Source organism: Stegostoma tigrinum, chromosome 7 (genome assembly GCF_030684315.1).
Source record: "Stegostoma tigrinum isolate sSteTig4 chromosome 7, sSteTig4.hap1, whole genome shotgun sequence".
NCBI lineage: Eukaryota > Metazoa > Chordata > Chondrichthyes > Orectolobiformes > Stegostomatidae > Stegostoma > Stegostoma tigrinum.
Window position 1 is genome coordinate 44,918,697 of NC_081360.1, and position 17,965 is coordinate 44,936,661.

At 41.0% G+C, this 17,965-nt stretch overlaps 1 protein-coding gene across 2 annotated transcripts in view; it reads left to right on the top strand.

The window, feature by feature from the left end:
* LOC125453990 (dual 3',5'-cyclic-AMP and -GMP phosphodiesterase 11A) overlaps window positions 1–17,965 on the top strand; it is a 334,685-nt gene that overhangs the window by 40,698 nt on the left and 276,022 nt on the right. The window contains exon 2 of one of the 2 annotated variants that reach the window (XM_059647669.1): window positions 12,844–12,891. The exons of the other annotated variant lie outside the window; for it this stretch is intronic. Coding sequence (XP_059503652.1) covers window positions 12,844–12,891 — 48 coding nt within the window. The remainder of the gene's footprint in view (window positions 1–12,843; window positions 12,892–17,965) is intronic. 2 annotated transcript variants of the gene reach the window in all.

Below are 17,965 nucleotides of genomic sequence, written 5' to 3' on the forward strand. Positions count from 1 at the left end.
ATATCGTAAAGATAAGTTAACATTAGTACAGAAATGAAGTGTCAGGGGACAGCTATGGGTTCTGAGGCCATCTACAACAGACTGCTTGCGCAGCAGATATCTGTTTGCCATCATAATATAATGTATCCACAATGTGACAATTAAAATTCAGTATTATGGGCTAGAATTAGGTTACATTTAACCTGGGTACTGTTGTACATTGATATTTCTAAGGGAAACATGACAATTAATCCTCGAAAATAGAGGGGAAAATAAAACTGAGGTTAAGTGTATGTGCACTTTCCATCATTCACCTTCTATGTTTGAATTAGTGTAAGTTAATTGCTATGCTATATGCATGAATTGGTATAACCAGGCATGAATGACATATGCTATCCTTAGTCTTGAATGTCCTACCCTTGACTCAACCATGCAGATAAAATTGCTACATCTGTTCATATTATTTGTGCCATTTGCTAAGAGAATAGTTGCTTCTTGAAGGTCAAGCTGAATTATATTTTAGAACAGTTTGAAGTACAGTCCAAGGAGAATATTCTACTGTCTTAGAAGACTGCCTACTTGAATTAACTGGCAGCTCTCTTTGAAAATTTAATATTCTGCCTAAATGGGTGACCTACAAAGGTAAATGCATTCTTATGATCATAGCTTGTAGCAAGCACAGAATATATGCATCAATCATCGCAACATTCAAGCAGTAAAGGGCAGTCTTTTAAAAAAAGACCTCTGTCATTGCTTGGCAATATTAACATGTTCTCTGCTGTTCTGTGTGTGCTTTCCACGGGTTAACAGTACATATGTCTGGTCATTGGCAAGAACAAAAGGAAGAAAACACAAGGAATAGTTCCTCTTTTGTATATTTTAGTAGGGTGCAATTGTCTAATTTGTAAGAAAGTGAGGTAAAGGCAGGTTTGATTTGGTGACAGGAAAAGAATTGACTCCAATAGGGGAGGTTTCAGAGGATTGCATGCATTGATTGAAGGCCTCTTTACTCCAAAACTTAAGAAAATGTATAAGACCTCTCAGCAAATCCCTGCAAACAGAAAGTGTTAGATTACTTGCACAGTACGTTCATTTCACTCCAACCAAAATTCTTCTGCAAATTCTTGATAGTCTGAATGAGGCTGGGTGTGAAACTCCAGCCACCTGAACATGGAGTAGGCAATAATTTTGCTCAAAGAAGATGTTTTCAACATGAGTTTTTATGTGCAGAATGTACCAAGAAAGGTGGCACATTCTTTACAGTCTCACTGTGCAGCTATGAAAACCTTGAATTGAATAGAATTTTAATTCATAAGGGAGAAATACAGACCACCCCCAGAAGGAATGGGATAGCTGCAAAAGTTGCACTGTACCATATTCTAATAGATCTGAACCTTCATGGAGAAATTCATACTGCAGCATGAATGAATATTATGAATGAATGGTTTATTGTCACATATATCAAAGGAGATACAGTGAAAAGTTTTCTGTCGCCACAGTCTGGTGCCATTTTGAGGTACAAAAGCATACGAAGAAAGTACTTAAAAGGAGTTCATCTTAATTGGCCAGAGTCCCAAATGCAGCTCCAAGACTTATGCAAGCTTTCTGCACAGTCCCTGTCTGGGCCTACTGCAACCAGAAGTCCTCACCCTGCCATTGCTGCAGCTGACGGCTTGCCACCAATTCCAGGCATCCACACATTGAGCTTATGAAACCAGGAGTCCCTGCTTCAGTCACTGCTGACACTGCAATGTCAGGAAGATGAAGACAAAGAAGGAAAAAAAGAAAAAAATGAGAGAACAAAATGTGAATGGATGAATCTACTGTGCCAGAGCTGCCATCTTGAATAGCAGGGCCCACTCTCTCCTCCATGCTTCAGGGCTTGCACTCCCCTCTGTGCTACAAGGCCAGATCTCTCCTGCATCCGCCATTGACACACATGCTCTGGAGGCCAGGCCTGCTCTCGCTGCACTGCAAATGTCAAAATAGGCCTTCAAGGAGAAAAAAGAAACAGATTAACAAAAGAGGCAGACGGAGAAGAGGTAAGGCTGAGTTTGCTAACTGGTTGGCGGAGTCCTGTGTAAGCAGGAGGGAGGATGTCAGTGAAATATGCCTCCGACTGCTTGGAATGCAATGCAATGTCTCAGGAAATTGGGGGTTGGTGATGCTAAGAAGCAGAGGGCCTTCTGCTTTCCCAGGCATTTCATAGTCACCAGCCCTTGGTACATCCTGACGAACAGCTGGAAGTAACTTAAGAACCAGAGGTTTGAGGAGCCATTGATAACTGCATACATTTTCACTTACATGTGTGCTTAAACAAATCTCACCAATCCACATGTTACATGTAAATACTTTCACAAATACAATTTTTCAGACATCAAAGTTTGTTGTAGAAATACTTGGGGGCATATGGTAATTTCTTGGCTAGGCAGTTTACTGTGCCACAAATTAAAACTGTGTACTGTCTACGAATAGTTTGCAATTGTCAAAGGAGGGCTGCTTTTGATCATTTTGAAAACTTATTGATGCAATATGAGACAAAAGTTGTAACCAGATAAGAAGGGATTCATTACACTGCCACAAGCTCCAGCAAAGAGGTTGTCAATCCATTACTCCTAACCATCTTCTAACATTAGTGTTTCTTCAAAGCTTTGCTGTTTGTTGAACATGCTAAACCAGAAACAGTATTACATTTGCCATAAAATTGAACTATCAGTATTTAATTTCTACCATCTAATTGTAATACCGGAGACCTTTTATCAACTAAAACTGACAGAAAGGAAGTTAGAAAGAAACCTCCCCCCCCACCCTGCTTCAACCTGGTTGAATGATTAAGAACTATGTTCATGGATTTTTTTTGAAGCCAAAGTTACTGAATATGCAGCATTTCTTCACACTTTGAGCCATTTATCTGGGCCATATGTGAAGTAGCTGCCAAATGATCCAGGCATTTGAATTATTGTGCCCAATAATCACTTGGATACAATCAGCTATTCCCTGAATACTTATGAAATGTACAGGAGAACAGATGTTTTACTCACTTTGGTATTGTACACATAGAACATATGTTGAGAAACTTGTGGACATGACCAAACAAGGCAATAATTACTCTGCAGACTAATTAGTGGATCATTAGTGTCGTATCAGCAAATCATCTCAGTCCCTAGACATCAATGCAGGGATTCCTCAGGATAGATATTTTCCTAAACAACCTGTTCAGAGAAATATTATAACAAACTTCTGGAGTAGGTGGGTCTTGAACCCAGGCCTCCCGGCTCAGAGGTAGGGACACTATTGCTACCCCATAACAGCCCTTGATTCCTCAGGGTAGTGTCCTAGGTGTATTAAAGCAGAGGTTGACACTCTGAGTATTAAAACTAAAACACGTACGGGGGCACCTCACCCTATAACCCGATAAAGGAATGTAAAAAGTGGTATAACCAGCCTTTCAGTAACTTCTAGTGGCTAAATAAAATAAACCCCTGGCATTCACTTTGCAATCAACAAGTAACTATTTATCTAATTCTAATAGGGAACAAATTAACTGAAACATCAACAAACTGAATAAATCCCGTCTAACTACTAACTATTCCCGAATAGTACAAGGTTCTAATAGTATGTTGTTCCAATAAAAACAAGTCCTACCAATATAAAACAAAAATAAGAACGTAGAATTTAGTCTCTCAAAATTGCAACCAGGACACATCTTCTGGAATACCCTATGTCTTCTCCATCAATTCTTCTGTCAGGAGTTTTAGCTAGGAGTGCCGTGTTACCATTGTGAATAGATGGTGCTTCCTCTAAGACCTGAGAGCCATTACCTCTAGCAGATGGCAGTTGGCTCTGTTGATTTTCCAACTGCCCCTTCTTATATACCCCTGATGACATATCAATTTCTTACAATCAGATTGGTCCTAGGATGTCAAAACCATCATATTCAAATTTGACAGGTTTTGGTATCTAACTGCCTGGTTCTAATTGATTGGCTAAATTCAAAAGTTGTCTTGGTGCTGCTTGGCCTGCTAATGGTATGGATTTTCAATACAATTGTTTCAATTTGGGTGCTCTCTGTCCTTGCAAACTTTCAAGCTGCTCACAGTCATCTCTAAGCGTAGAAAAAGCACAATCTTTTATAGGGACCATGCAACGCTTTCCCCACAAACACTTTACAAACACCAATATTTTACAAGCACCAACTTCTAACGTCCTGCCTCCCAATCCACAAATACGCTACCCAACTTCGCAATGCTAGGCCCAACCATTTTAAGCTACTTTACCCATGACCTTCCCTCCATAATAACGTCTGATATAGGGATGTTCAGTGATAGTTGCACAGTGTTCAGCATCATATGCCACTCCTTAGTTACTGAAGTAAATTCTGTCCATATGTAGTAAGACTGGAAGGATATCCCAGTTTGGGCTTATAAGAGGCAAGTAGCATTTTTTGCCACGCAAGTACCAAGCAATGATAATTACCAATAATCTCCCCTTGACTTTCAATGGTATTACCATTGCTGAAACCCCACTGCCAATGATCTGAAGGAAATAATAAACTGCAGATCCTGGAAATCTGAAACAGAAACAGGCAAAAACATTTCTGGGGACCCCTGTAGAAAATGGCCTTGTCAGAATAGAAACGGCGGGGATGGAGAAATGGCAAGCATGGAATGGAGAGAAAAACTGGATAATTACCATCAACAAGAAAGAAGCTCAAACAGTAATACTATGGCTACAAGAACAGGTCAGAGGTTTACACATTAGCACCTAATAACATGTCTTTTGCCTCCCTAATTCCTGGCCACCTTCGACCGGGCACAAGACCGGACCGTGATTGAAAATTCTCCAGTTGTTTGGATGAATACAGATTAAACATCACAGAAAAAGTTTGACTGTCCACATGACAGAGCAGCCTGTTTAATTGGTAAATAAAAACCAAAAGAACTGCGGATGCTGTAAATCAGAAACAAAAGCAGAAGTTCCTGGAAAGTCTCAGCAGGCCTGGCAGCATCTGTGAAGAGAAATCAAAGTTAACATTTTGGGCCTGGTGACCCTTCCTCAGACCCCTCCTCCTAAGACCTGCTGAGCTTTTCCAGCAACTTCTGTTTGTGTTTCTGTTTAATTGATAGCCCATCCACCATCATGAATATTCACTCTTGTACAGTAACAACTATGCGTGCCATCTGGAAGGAATACTCTCTCAATGCCCCAAAGCTCCTTTGCCAGTACCATCGAAACTCCCAACTGGTACAAAGAAGGGTCTACGCTCAAAATGTCAGCTTTCCTGCTCCTCTGATGCTGCTTGGCCTGCTGTGTTCATCCAGCTCTATACCTTGTTATCACAGATTCTCCAGCATCTGCAATTCCTACTACTTCTACCTCCAAAAAGGTTGTTTTTATTCTGATGTGGCACTGCTTATAACATAAGAAACTAGGCATTGATATCATTCTACAGACATTTTTAACCACTAACTATTACGTAAGAACACTTTTTACTTCCTGCACTGGGCTGGTAGTAAGTTATAGGTTCAATGCAGAGGAGCATGCATTCAGTATAGTGTCATGCTTCATGATTTGATGTAAAATGTGGTGAGCCCTTTATGATCTCAGGTCACATGTTATGATCGAGTACAGACTGTGATACATAACACAATCCTTTTTCCAAAATAAAAACTTCTTGAAGAAAGAAATGTAGTTGTACGTGGGCACATGTTGTCAATTTGATAGTCATACAAACAAATAAAATAGGAATAACACTTCAAACTTCAATGTAATGTAATGGAAATCTGAAAAATTGCCCTGATTTGCTGATCACATGTCTGCTTGGAGAGGGTTGCATTTTTCTCTTGCATTTGTTTAATAACAGCACCTCATATTCCGCCTTATAAACTTCCAACCTAGTAGCTTCAATGTGGAGTTACTAGCTTCAAAATCTCCCCATCCCCTGACTTCATCCCAATCCAGCACCACCGCCCCCCCATCCCCACCTCTTTGACCTGTTCATCATCTCTCTCACCCATCCACTCCTCCCACCTCACTGAGCAATCCCCATCACTACCTACCTGCTAACACCACGCACCCCTATTTATTTCAGAACCCCCTTCCCCTCCCCCATTTCTGAAGAAGGTTCCCGCCCCAAAACATCAGCCTTCCTGCTCCTCTGATGCTGCTTGACCTACTGTGTTCCTCCAGCTCCACACTTTGTTATCTCTGACTCCAGCATTGGCAGTTCTTACTATCTCTGTTTAATAACGTGGTTGTCTTGTTATTGGTTGCTGACACTCAATACCACTGTCCAGTCAGAATTGTTAGACAATACTTACTCACACTCTCGATAAATATTTAGTGTGTTGTACATTGGTCTGAGCTGGCTTCTATTCCTTCACAATGTTGTACTATGATCAGTAATGACTTCACATGACATGCATTGGTTTTTAGAAAACTTAAGTATTTGAATGTGGATTACTAACTCTCACTCTCTATAGGTAGCTCTCTTACTACTCACTTGTTGTATATCTCTTTCATTCTTCTCTGTCTTTGAAGAAAAATACCCAGTGTCTCAGAATGATTCAACAACTGGCTGCTGGGCAAAGCCATTGACACTTGTGTTCTTAGCAGAAGTTGTACCAGGATGGGAGTTCCTTTTCCATTGGCGCATAAAAGTGCAGTAATGAGATGCAAAAACCCTTGCGTTGCTGGATACGTAATGATCATTAATATGACACTTTGTACCATATGTTCTGCTAAACTGAGCATGGATGAAAGCTTGCAACAACGTGATATGGGTTATTTCTGACTTGGTGCACATCTTGAAATGGTTTGGCATTATATTCCCGTCCACTATCTGCCTGTATTGGGCTGTGCCTCTGAATAAACTGAAAATAGCACCCCTCATGTCATCAATGGTTGTGCTTGGTGTGTTGCTGAGTTGTTGAACAATAGGGAAATTTAAAGAGTCTGTCACAAGAATGTAATCCACAACTTTAATTAAAAGAATGGATGAACATTGTTTGAAGACAGAGATTCCCTCCACCTCAGGTTTTATATGATTGGCATCCCCCATCTGCATTTGTGAGACATTAAGTATTCTGATTCATTCCTGGCCCGTGAACAGATTCATGTGCGTGCTGTCTTAAGCAATCAATATCCATGTGTGCCTGTGTAACATGGACATTATGTCCTGGCGTAATGCTTTTGATATTAGGACTTATTTAGACTTGAAAATTACTTGAACAATATACGAAATTCATCTTTTATAATCAAATTGAATGAATCTTTACTGATTATTGTGGTCATATGGTCAGGCAATCCCTAGAAAATGAACTTCTGCAACACTTATCATTGCTCAAGGCTATGAAAATGGAATATGAGATTTTCTATATGTTCACGTGCTGAGATTTAATAGTGATGTCATGAGCATGTTCTTTAAAGGTATACTGATTTATTAATTGTGAGTCATAACACAACAATGAGCTCTCCCACCTCGGACAGAACAAAGGCAATAAATGAATGGCAACACCACTATTTACAAATTCCCATCTGAGTATCACACCATCCTGACTTGGAATGGGATTGCCATTTTTTTGCTGTCACTGGTTCAAAACCCTGGAAATCACCGCCTAATGGTGTGTGTGTAACTATATCCCAATGACTGCAGCTGCTTTAAAATGTAGCTTATCACTTTCTCCAGAGTTATTAGGGATTGCCAATAAATCCTGGCGACTCATAGGCGCTCAAATGAATGAATAAAAAAAAATATTTTTGGAGAGACTGGAGCCACCAGTAACATAGGAACTGAAAGCTGCAGTATCTGCTCCCCTCACTGTCTTTAATGGCAAAGAAGATCACCAGACACAACGATTGCAAAAATCACCAAAAAAATTCCAAAGATGAAAAGGACTAGGTTCTCAGATTCATAGAACTTAGAACATAGAACAGTACAGTACAGGCCCTTCGGACCACGATGTTGTGCCAAACGTTCACCCTAAACCTAAGGTCTATCTAACCTCCACCCTTACCTTATACTATCATCCAGATGCCTATCTAATGGATGCTTAAATGCCCTTAATGAAGACGACTCCACTACCCTCTCTGGCAATGTATTCCATGCCACTACCACTCTCTGAGTAAAGAACCTACCTCTGATGTCTCCCCTATATCTACCTCTACTCACTCTAAAACTATGCCCCCTTGTAATGGCTGTCTCTACCCTAGGAAAAAGTCTCTGTCCACTCTATCTGTACTTCTGACAATTTTGTATACCTCTATCAAGTCACCGCTCATCATTTGTCGTTCTAAAGAGAAAAGCCCTAGCTCTCTCAACCTTTCCGTGTAAGACCTTCTCTCCATTCCAGGCAACAATCTGGTAAATCTCCTCTGCACCTTTTCCAACGCTTCCACATCTTTCCTGTAATGAGGTGACCAGAACTGGACGCAATACTCCAGATGTGGCCAAATCAGGTTTTTGTATAGCTGGAGCATAACTTCACAGCTCTTGAACTCAATCCCTCTACTAATGAAAGCTATACACCTTCTTAATAACTCTATCCACCTGGGTGGCAGCCCTCAGGGAACTGTGAACATGAACCCCAAGACCCCTCTGCTCCTCCTCACCGCCAAGAATCTTTCCGTTAACCCTGTATTCTGCTTTCAAGTTTGCCCTTCTGAAATGAATCACCTCACACTTTTCAGGGTTAAACTCCATCTGCCACTTCTCAGCCCAGCTCTGCATCCTATCAATGTCTCTTTGTAACCTAGAACAATCCTCCACACTCTCCACAACTCGGCCCACCTTCGTATCATCCGCGAACTTACTAATCCACCTTTCCACTCGACATCTGAATCATTTATAAAAATCACACATAGAAGAGGATCCAGAACAGATCCTTGTGGTACACCACTCATAACTGATCACCATGTTTAATATTTTCCATCCGCTACCACCCTTTGTCCTCTAAGGGTCAGCCAATTCTGAATCCAATCTGCCACAATTCACCCCCATCCCATGCCTCCTTACCTTCTGCGTGACCCTACTATGGGAACCTGTTCAAACACGTTACTTAAATCTATGTATACCACATCCACTGCTCTACCGTCATCCACGTGTTTGGTCACCTCTTCAAAGAATTGAATAAGGCTTGTGAGGCAAGATCTACCGCTCACAAAATCCCTCTCTGGTCAGGCATTTGTTAAGCCAAACACTTTAAGCACCTGTCTAGTCTTTACTTAGTGGATGCTATGGGGTTTTGTGAAGCTTTATTCATAGAATGTAGACATACTCTTCTGAGACGATATCGTGCCTGTTATAGGAACTTACTGGGGTAAAGGGAGGAAACAAAACATCAGAAGGAATGTTTTACATAGCTTTGCTATGTAATATGGTTTCTAAGAAAACAGTTTAAAAACACAATTTTAAAAAGAATGAAATACTCATAAAATATCATGTTGAAGTGGAAAAACTACTCATCATTATGAACAGCTTGAATTTACAGTGGTATTGGTTCCAAAGTTTAGAAATGTCCAGTATCCTTGCAGTACACTTTCTGAATGATATCCTCTTAGCCAATCTTGTCCATCATGTTCATACAGTTAAAAAATGTGTTTTTTTTCAATTTTTCAAAGAAACTATTCACTAGCCTCTCGTAAGTTTACCCAACGATATTCATTTTTGATTGTCCACCCTTATAGTTCTTCTACTGATAGTGTTCGCCATGTTGTTTCACCTAACCTCAAACAGTGCTTTCTGCATTGCTATCACATTCTCTAAAAAGCAGAGAGAAAGAAGGAGGGCCTGGATCTTCCCATTTTCAGACTGTGGCCCTGGGAATGTTATAGAACAAAGAGATCATGAGTACAGGTTCATAGCTCCTTGAGACAGAAGTCACAGGTAGGCAGTGTGATGAAAGCTTTTAGCATGCTTGCTTTCGCCAGTCAGGGCATTGAGTATAGGAGTTGGGACATCTTGCTGTAGCTGTACAAAACATTGGTGAGACTACATTTGGAGTACTGCACGCAGTTCTGGTGAGTCTACTATAGGGAGGATATTGTTAAGCTAGAAAAGTGAAGAAAAGATTTACTAGGATGCAACCTGGACTGGAAGGTCTGGGTTATGAGGAGAGTTTGGATGGGCTGGAATGTTTTTCGCTGGAGTATAGGACTCTGAGGGGCAACCTAATAGAAGTCTATGAAGTCATGAGAGACATGGATAAGATAGATAGCCAACAGCTTTTCCTCATGGTAGGGGAGTCAAAAAGTAGAGGGCATACATTTTAAGGTGAGAGGGGAGAGATACAAAAGGGTCCACAAGGGCAATTTTTTTCACACAGATGGTGGTGATTGTCTCAAATGACCTGCCACAGATAGTACAATTTTGTCATTTAAGAAACATTTAGACAGGGTACATGGGATGGGATTAGTATGGAGGGACATGGATCAAACGCAGAAAAATGGGGCTAGTTTAATTGTGAAAACTGGGTGACATGGGTAAGTTGAGCCAAAAGGCCTGTTTCCATGCTGCAGACTGATATGACTCTAAATCCAAAGGTGGGAGAGTTTAGAGGTAGGAAATCCATATTCTATGTAAATGGGAAAGCCTGTTTGATCTTCTGGCAGTTAGGCAGCTGATTGGTTGGTTTCCACTGGGCATTCTACATGAATTAAGACAGAGGGTGAGGATATCCCAGCTGGCCAATCAGATGTCAGACAGAGTCCGTAGCTCCTGCTAGCAGCACACTACCAGACACGTAGACTGGCGGATCACAGCCAATAAAATTCAGTGATAAATGGAAAGAGGACCTTTTGGCCTTGGGGTAAAAGGGCTGGTTGGAAGCAAAGGCTCTGCCCTTTTGTAAGAATGATAAGGATTTGTTCTCAGATATTCTTGTCCTACATCTCTTTTCCCTGTACAGATCAAAGGAACCAACTGCCACCCTCATTGACAGCCTGCCCATACAGCTTAACTGGTTGGCTAGTCAGAAAAACTGACTCTTTTTCTCGTTCTGTATCAAGCTACAACAATTCAGCCTGGGACAGGATGAGTCCTTTTAAGTGGTCATTGACGGATCACTTAAGGGTCTCAATTGGATGTGGGTGGAATGTGGAACTTTTAATTCAGTTTCCAGTTTTTGAAGTCAAAACAAAGAATGTTTCCAATGTTTCGCATGATCTAAATATTGTTCAGTGCTACATAAATGAAGAATTTGAAATATCAAAACATTTAAATATACTTGTATAATAAGACCCTGAGGTAAATTATTATCTTAAGCTCTACTCCACCCAATCTGGGCATGTTGTTAATATGATTGCTCTGTTAAGTAGAGGAAATTGCATTCTGGACTAAAAGCATTACTTACCTTGAGAGTTAGTATTAAAAAAAGCTCTTTAACTCATCTTAAAATTACAAGAGAAGATTAATGAAATTTATTTTTATTAACAACCTATGACTATTTTAGAATGAGAATTATGTTTTATATGATGTAATTGAGTTGGGGAAATGCTTTCACTGCCTGTAGCCTTTTGACAGGCTGCATTTATTTGAATTCAGTCGACCTTGGCGGAACCTACTTAAATTCCCAGGTTCAGTGTTTTTGGATGGGCTGAAGGTACATGGAAGAGAACGTCATCTGGAGTGTTGACTGGTCCTATTTATATGGGCAGTGGAACATTAAGTGCTGCTGCTGCTGCAGCCATAATCCTGCAAAACCAGCCATTAAGGCTTACTGCATCTCACGTGAAAAGATTAAAATGTTTGCATTGATCCAAGGTGGTTTGTGGCCTTTTACCAGATTCATTAATTGAAGTGTGACCCCTAATGTCAATTTTCTTGGGCACTTGTCTGTTTTCTGCTATATGACAAGGGTAACCCCATGCTATGATGTTGGAGGCACAGGGTTGCAATCCCCCCCCCACCACCATGTTATTTATGAGTGGTATCTGACTATTCCTGTGTGGGGTGCACTTCGGATGATTAGCGTGGAATTCATGGGACAAGTGGCATTTTTCCACACTATGGAGGAATCCTACAATTCAATTCCTGGAGATACTCCAGAAAATGCTTCCCAACACAAAAGACACCAAACGTAATACACAAATTTTTTGTTTCCCTTCTTGTTCGGAATGTGGTGCACATGAGACATTCGGTCGAGAATATATTGCTTATGTAGGGAACTATATCAAAGCAAAGCAAAGTGAATGAACAGAAAAGTGGATAGAGATGAAATTTCTGAAAAACAAATACATTCCATTCTCTCTTGAATTACTGATATGAATCCAGCACTGATCCCTGAGCTGATCTTGGCACTGGGCATGTGCTTTATCAAGATATTATAGATAATGCATACATTAGGCCTATTTTTGTTACTGAATTAAAAAATAAGTTTCAGTGTTATAGATTATTTTTCACTAAATCAGCACTGAAACAAGTTAAGTCTATGGCCATGATAGAGGCCAAGCTGAATGAACTAATCTCTAGGAGACCTTGTGCTATAATTAAAACCTTATAAAATGAAGCGTACAAATTTTTGTCCACTTCACAGATACACCTTTCTAGAGCTCTTGCAGAACTGTTCTGGATCATTGAATTATGATCCCCTCCAACTTGACTTTTCCACTGTCTTTGGCACAGAAATGGAAATCATATGAGGCACATGCATGGTTTTGCCCTCTCCTGTTACACATTTGCATGGTCTAGTAGGGCTTTGTAAAGCTTATTTTAAGATTATTTTGCTCAATCTGAGTGAGGCAGGTTCAATATAGAAAGTTACTAATCCACTAAACAGCATGATACTGTTTTATGATATATTTGTTAATAAGCAGATTAATTCTATTGTCTATTATTTCAAATTATTGACTGCTGTTACTTTTTTTAAGGTTCATTCAATTAACACTTCGAGGAACATCTCCAGAGGGTCTCCAGAGGTTGTATTCAATAAATTATTTAAAGTAAATTCCTACCCTAGTGGAAATTCCAGTTCCTTCCACTGAAATGGTTTCTGCTGGTCAACAGTTGCAATCAAGCGTTCAGACATGGTTAGCTGGCCAAGTGGGAATAGATATTTGGGGAGGAACCTAATTTTCTTATTAATTCAGAAGTGTGCACATTTCCAAAAAAAAACTGAGTTTTTCAGGTGATTGATATTTATAATTCATCATTTATGGTTCATTCTTGATGTTGAGCAATATTTTGCATACAATAGTGTCTGATGGATAACTCACTTTTTGGGCAACAAGTCAAACCTGTAATACAATTTCTACAAAGTAAGTGAGTGAACAGGTGGCTATTGGAATTTCCAGAAGGGTACAGCATGTTTAACAAATTCTCTGTATGGAACCTTTCTAAGTTTGAGTATAATAAAAAATATGTTGCTGCATATTATTTGTATTGTAAGTTTTAACATGTAACACATTGAACATGTTATAGCTAAAATTTTAAAGCTAAAATCTGATCGAAATTAAACAGAGGTATTATATGTAAATCTTCATACTTACTAATACAATGCTGAAGTAGTAAAAAATTTGATTGAAAATTTTTACCCCTGATGAAGTGCAGAGATCCTTGCAGGAACCAATAAGAAACCTGTTCACCAAGTTTGTGGCCAGTAAATAGTTTTCACTAACTCAAATGATAATACTAAGACAAGCCAACATTCCCTAAGTGATGTTAAAGATTTGTGAGCTTAAGGAACAGATTTAGAATTCTTAAAGCAGACTTTCATTTATACATGACCAAAACAAAAAAAGAGCAGACTGAACAAATTGGAAAGAAGAATGTTTTTCATTGGAACTGCCTATCATTGAATTTAATGCTTGATTTAATCAGTTTTTCTCAGCAACAGATGGCTATAATCTAATCAAACGATTGAGTTTATTTCTTCTAATGAACTGCCTATTCTACAGTCATGTGCCTAATCTGCTTAGTTATAAACAATGTTAACATTATAAAGATCTGGAGAATGGACATCTCTTGTGATGATTTTGGTCATCTTTGAGCAACCAATTCATTTTTTGCCCACTCCACATTAACAGTGAGTATAGGATTGCCTGTATGAATATTTAGAATGAAATTTTAGGTGCAACTTTGTGAAAAGGGTCCAGAAAAGATTTACAAGGATGATGCCAGGGTTGGAGGCTTTGACCTACAGGGAGAGGCTGAATAGGCTGGGGCTATTTTCCCTGGAATGATAGAGGCTGAGGGGTGACCTTGATAGATGTTTATAGAATCATGAGGGGCATGGAGGGGGTGAACAAATGAGATTTTTTCCCCAAGGGGTAGGGGAGTCCAAAACTAGAGGGGATAGGTTTAAGGTGAGAGGGGAAAGATTTGAAAGGGGCCTGAAATTCAACTGTTTCATGCAGACGGTGGCACATATATGGAATGAGCTGCCAGAGGAAGTGGTGGAGGCTGGTACATTTAAAGGGCTCCTGGATGGGTACCTGAATAGGAAGGGTTTAGAGGGATATGGGTCAAATGCTGGCAAATGGGAGTAGATTTATTTAGGAAATCTGATCAAAATGGACGAGTTGGTCTGAAGGGTCTGTTTCTGTGCTGCACATATCTTTGACTGTAATGGTGAGCCATTCCTGACAGTGGAACGGGAATTGTGTGCCAACTTCGATCTATTGCTTTTCCCTGATTTTCTACACAAAAACGATTAAAATTTACATGATGTGATAATGGGAACTGCAGATGCTGGAGAATCCAAGATAATACAATGTGAGGCTGGATGAACACAGCAGGCCCAGCAGCATCTCAGGAGCACAAAAGCTGACGTTTTGGGCCTAGACCCTTCATCAGAGAGGGGGATGGGGTGAGGGTTCTGGAATAAATAGGAAGAGAGGGGGAGGTGGACCGAAGATGGAGAGAAAAGAAGATAGGTGGAGAGAGTATAGGTGGGGAGGTAGGGTGGGGATAGGTCAGTCCAGGGAAGACGGACAGGTCAAGGAGGTGGGATGAGGTTAGTAGGTAGGAGATGGAGGTGCGGCTTGGGGTGGGAGGAAGGGATGGGTGAGAGGAAGAACAGGTTAGGGAGGCAGAGACAGGTTGGACTGGTTTTGGGATGCAGTGGGTGGAGGGGAAGAGCTGGGCTGGTTGTGTGGTGCAGTGGGGGGAGGGGACGAACTGGGCTAGTTTAGGGATGCGGTGGGGGAAGGGGAGATTTTGAAGCTGGTGAAGTCCACATTGATACCATTAGGCTGCAGGGTTCCCAAGCGGAATATGAGTTGCTGTTCCTGCAACCTTCGGGTGACATCATTGTGGCACTGCAGGAGGCCCATGATGGACATGTCATCTAAAGCATGGGAGGGGGAGTTGAAATGGTTTGCGACTGGGAGGTGCAGTTGTTTGTTGCGAACCGAGCGGAGGTGTTCTGCAAAGCGGTCCCCAAGCCTCCGCTTGGTTTCCCCAATGTAGAGGAAGCCACACCAGGTACAGTGGATGCAGTATACCACATTGGCAGATGTGCAGGTGAACCTCTGCTTAATGTGGAATGTCATCTTGGAGCCTGGGATAGGGGTGAGGGAGGAGGTGTGGGGGCAAGTGTGGCATTTCCTGCGGTTGCAGGGGAAGGTGCCGGGTGTGGTGGGGTTGGAGGGCAGTGTGGCATCGGTGGGGTCTCCGGCCGTGTCCTCATGGTCAGTGGCGGCGGGTGCATCGTGGGGAAGGGGCAGGGACAGACTCAGGATTTGGGAGGCGCAGGAATCCTCTTGTGGGTGGCAGGGGCCCGTGAGTTTGTTGTACTTACGATTTTTGGTGTCCAGTAAAGCTGAGTGAAACTGGGTGTTCAGTCTGTGGATCCTGCAGAGGATAAAAAACAGCAGAGGTCCTTTGCAGGTCTGGGAGAGGGAGGCTCTGAGCTGGAGCAGGATAGCTGCATGTTGGAATGTGCAAAAATGTGTGATTCAGAGCCAATGGATATTTGTCTGTGGTGAAATCCACAATAGCTGACAATGCTGCGTGCAAAGGCAAAAGATTCTCCAAATCAAACAGGGAGGCTCCCGGACATAACATTTTTCCCCCAGCATCACTGCTATTAAAATAAGACCAATAGAGAGTGCAAACATAGCTCAGATAATTTTCCAAATTTAAATGTCACTGGTGAATAATTCACATTATATTGGCTTTATTTTGTTCATGTGTGCCCTATCATTGATAATACTGGCTTAGTCAGTGTTTTAAATGTACTGGCATGACCCATGGTTGGCATACGTTTATGGTTATAAGCGAGCTAGGGACATTTCCTTTTTGTCGAAGAACCATGGCTGTGTTTTTTTTGTTTATTCTTTATTGAATATTGACATTAATGTTCAGGTGAGCAATTGCCACTCTGTGGGACATCATTCACTTTGCAGGCTGAGCAACTCCCCCTAGCCCCCACCCCTCCTCACCCCCCTTCTATATATTGTCCAAGATTGCTCTCAATGGAGATAATTGAAATTGTGCAGGTGAACTCAAACCCTGTAAGAATTCAGTCTGTCAACGCACTGAGATATAGGCACATGTTTGGACAGTACTGACACTACTCTTTAAGGATCTTCTTTCTCATTGTAGCTTGCCTCTAGTTTTCTTGAAGACTGTACCTACCATTCCCCTCCTTCTTTCGGCTCCATCACACCTTGGAAACAAGGCTATTCCATCTTTCACTCCTCTATGCCCCATTCCATCTCCACTGACTTGCCCGTGCTGGTCCAAAGCCTTCATTCCAGTTTCCATTCTCCTCGTCCTCTCCCTTGTGTCACTGAGTTCAACATAGAAAACCACTGAACTTGGACACAACTGGTGCAGGCCATCTTTGAATAAAGTGAATAAAAACTAAAAGAATTGCAAATGCTGTAAATCAGGAACAAAAACAGAATGTGCTGGTAAAGCGCAGCCAGTCTGGCAGCATCTGTGAAGAAAAAAATCAGAATTAATGTTTCGGGTCTGGTGACCCTTCCTCAGAGTGATCTGAGGAAGGGTCACCGGACCCGAAACACTAATTCTAATTTTTCTTCACAGATGCTGCCGGACCTGCTGAGCTTTTCCAGCAACTTCTGTTTTTAAACAAATTGAACTGGCTGTGATGAGATGTTGTTGTTGACTCTAACTTGGAAATAAGATGTTCCTTAAAAAAAATTTTTATGTCAATGGCATGCAAATACATAACAAAAAATGAATTTGCCACAAGACATCAAGAGGATCTGACATGCTGCAAACACTGCTGACTTTAGAAAAACCCAAAAGAATTGCAGATACTGGAGATCAGAAACAAAAACTGAAATTGTTCTGCAGAAGGGTCACCGGAGCCAAAATGTTAATTCTGCTTTGTCTCTGTGAATGCTGCCAGAACGGCAGTGCTTTTCCAGCATTTTCTAGTTTTGTTTGTGACATTGCTGACTTTGTCTCTGTGCCTCAACTCTCCAAGAAATTGAGAATTCACATCTCACCTAATTCGGCCACAGAACACACTGTTTTCCATTCTTTCAGGCTACAGTAAATCTCCCTATCCTGGTGTCTTACACAGTTGTAAATAAAGTACATAGTCTGCTCTCTCTTTTGAGGGCGATGACTGGTGGTAGCTTAAACTGAGGGCTACCAGGCATCAGGGAAGGGGAGAAGTTGAGTCTTTCATTCTAACCTCAGCCAATGTGGGTATTGAGCCTATGTTGTTAGTATCACTCTACATTACAAACCAGCTGTCCAGCCAATTGACTTAAATATCCATATGCAGCAGTTAGCTACAACATTGTAACAGTAGTTTATAGCACTGTAGAGAGTTGCTGATGTCTCCTAAATCTACGACTGAATTGTACATATATGCATGTTAAGAAATCACTATGGGCAACTCCAGGTTCCTTAAAAGTATTTTGAACAAAATAGTTCCTTTGTGAACAGGTGGTTATTGGAATTTCTACAAGGGTGCAGCATGTTTTTCAAATGGTCTGTGTGGAATCTTTCTCTTCTTGAGTTTGTACATCCTATGTCGAATGTAATTGCCAAATATTGTATGCATTACAA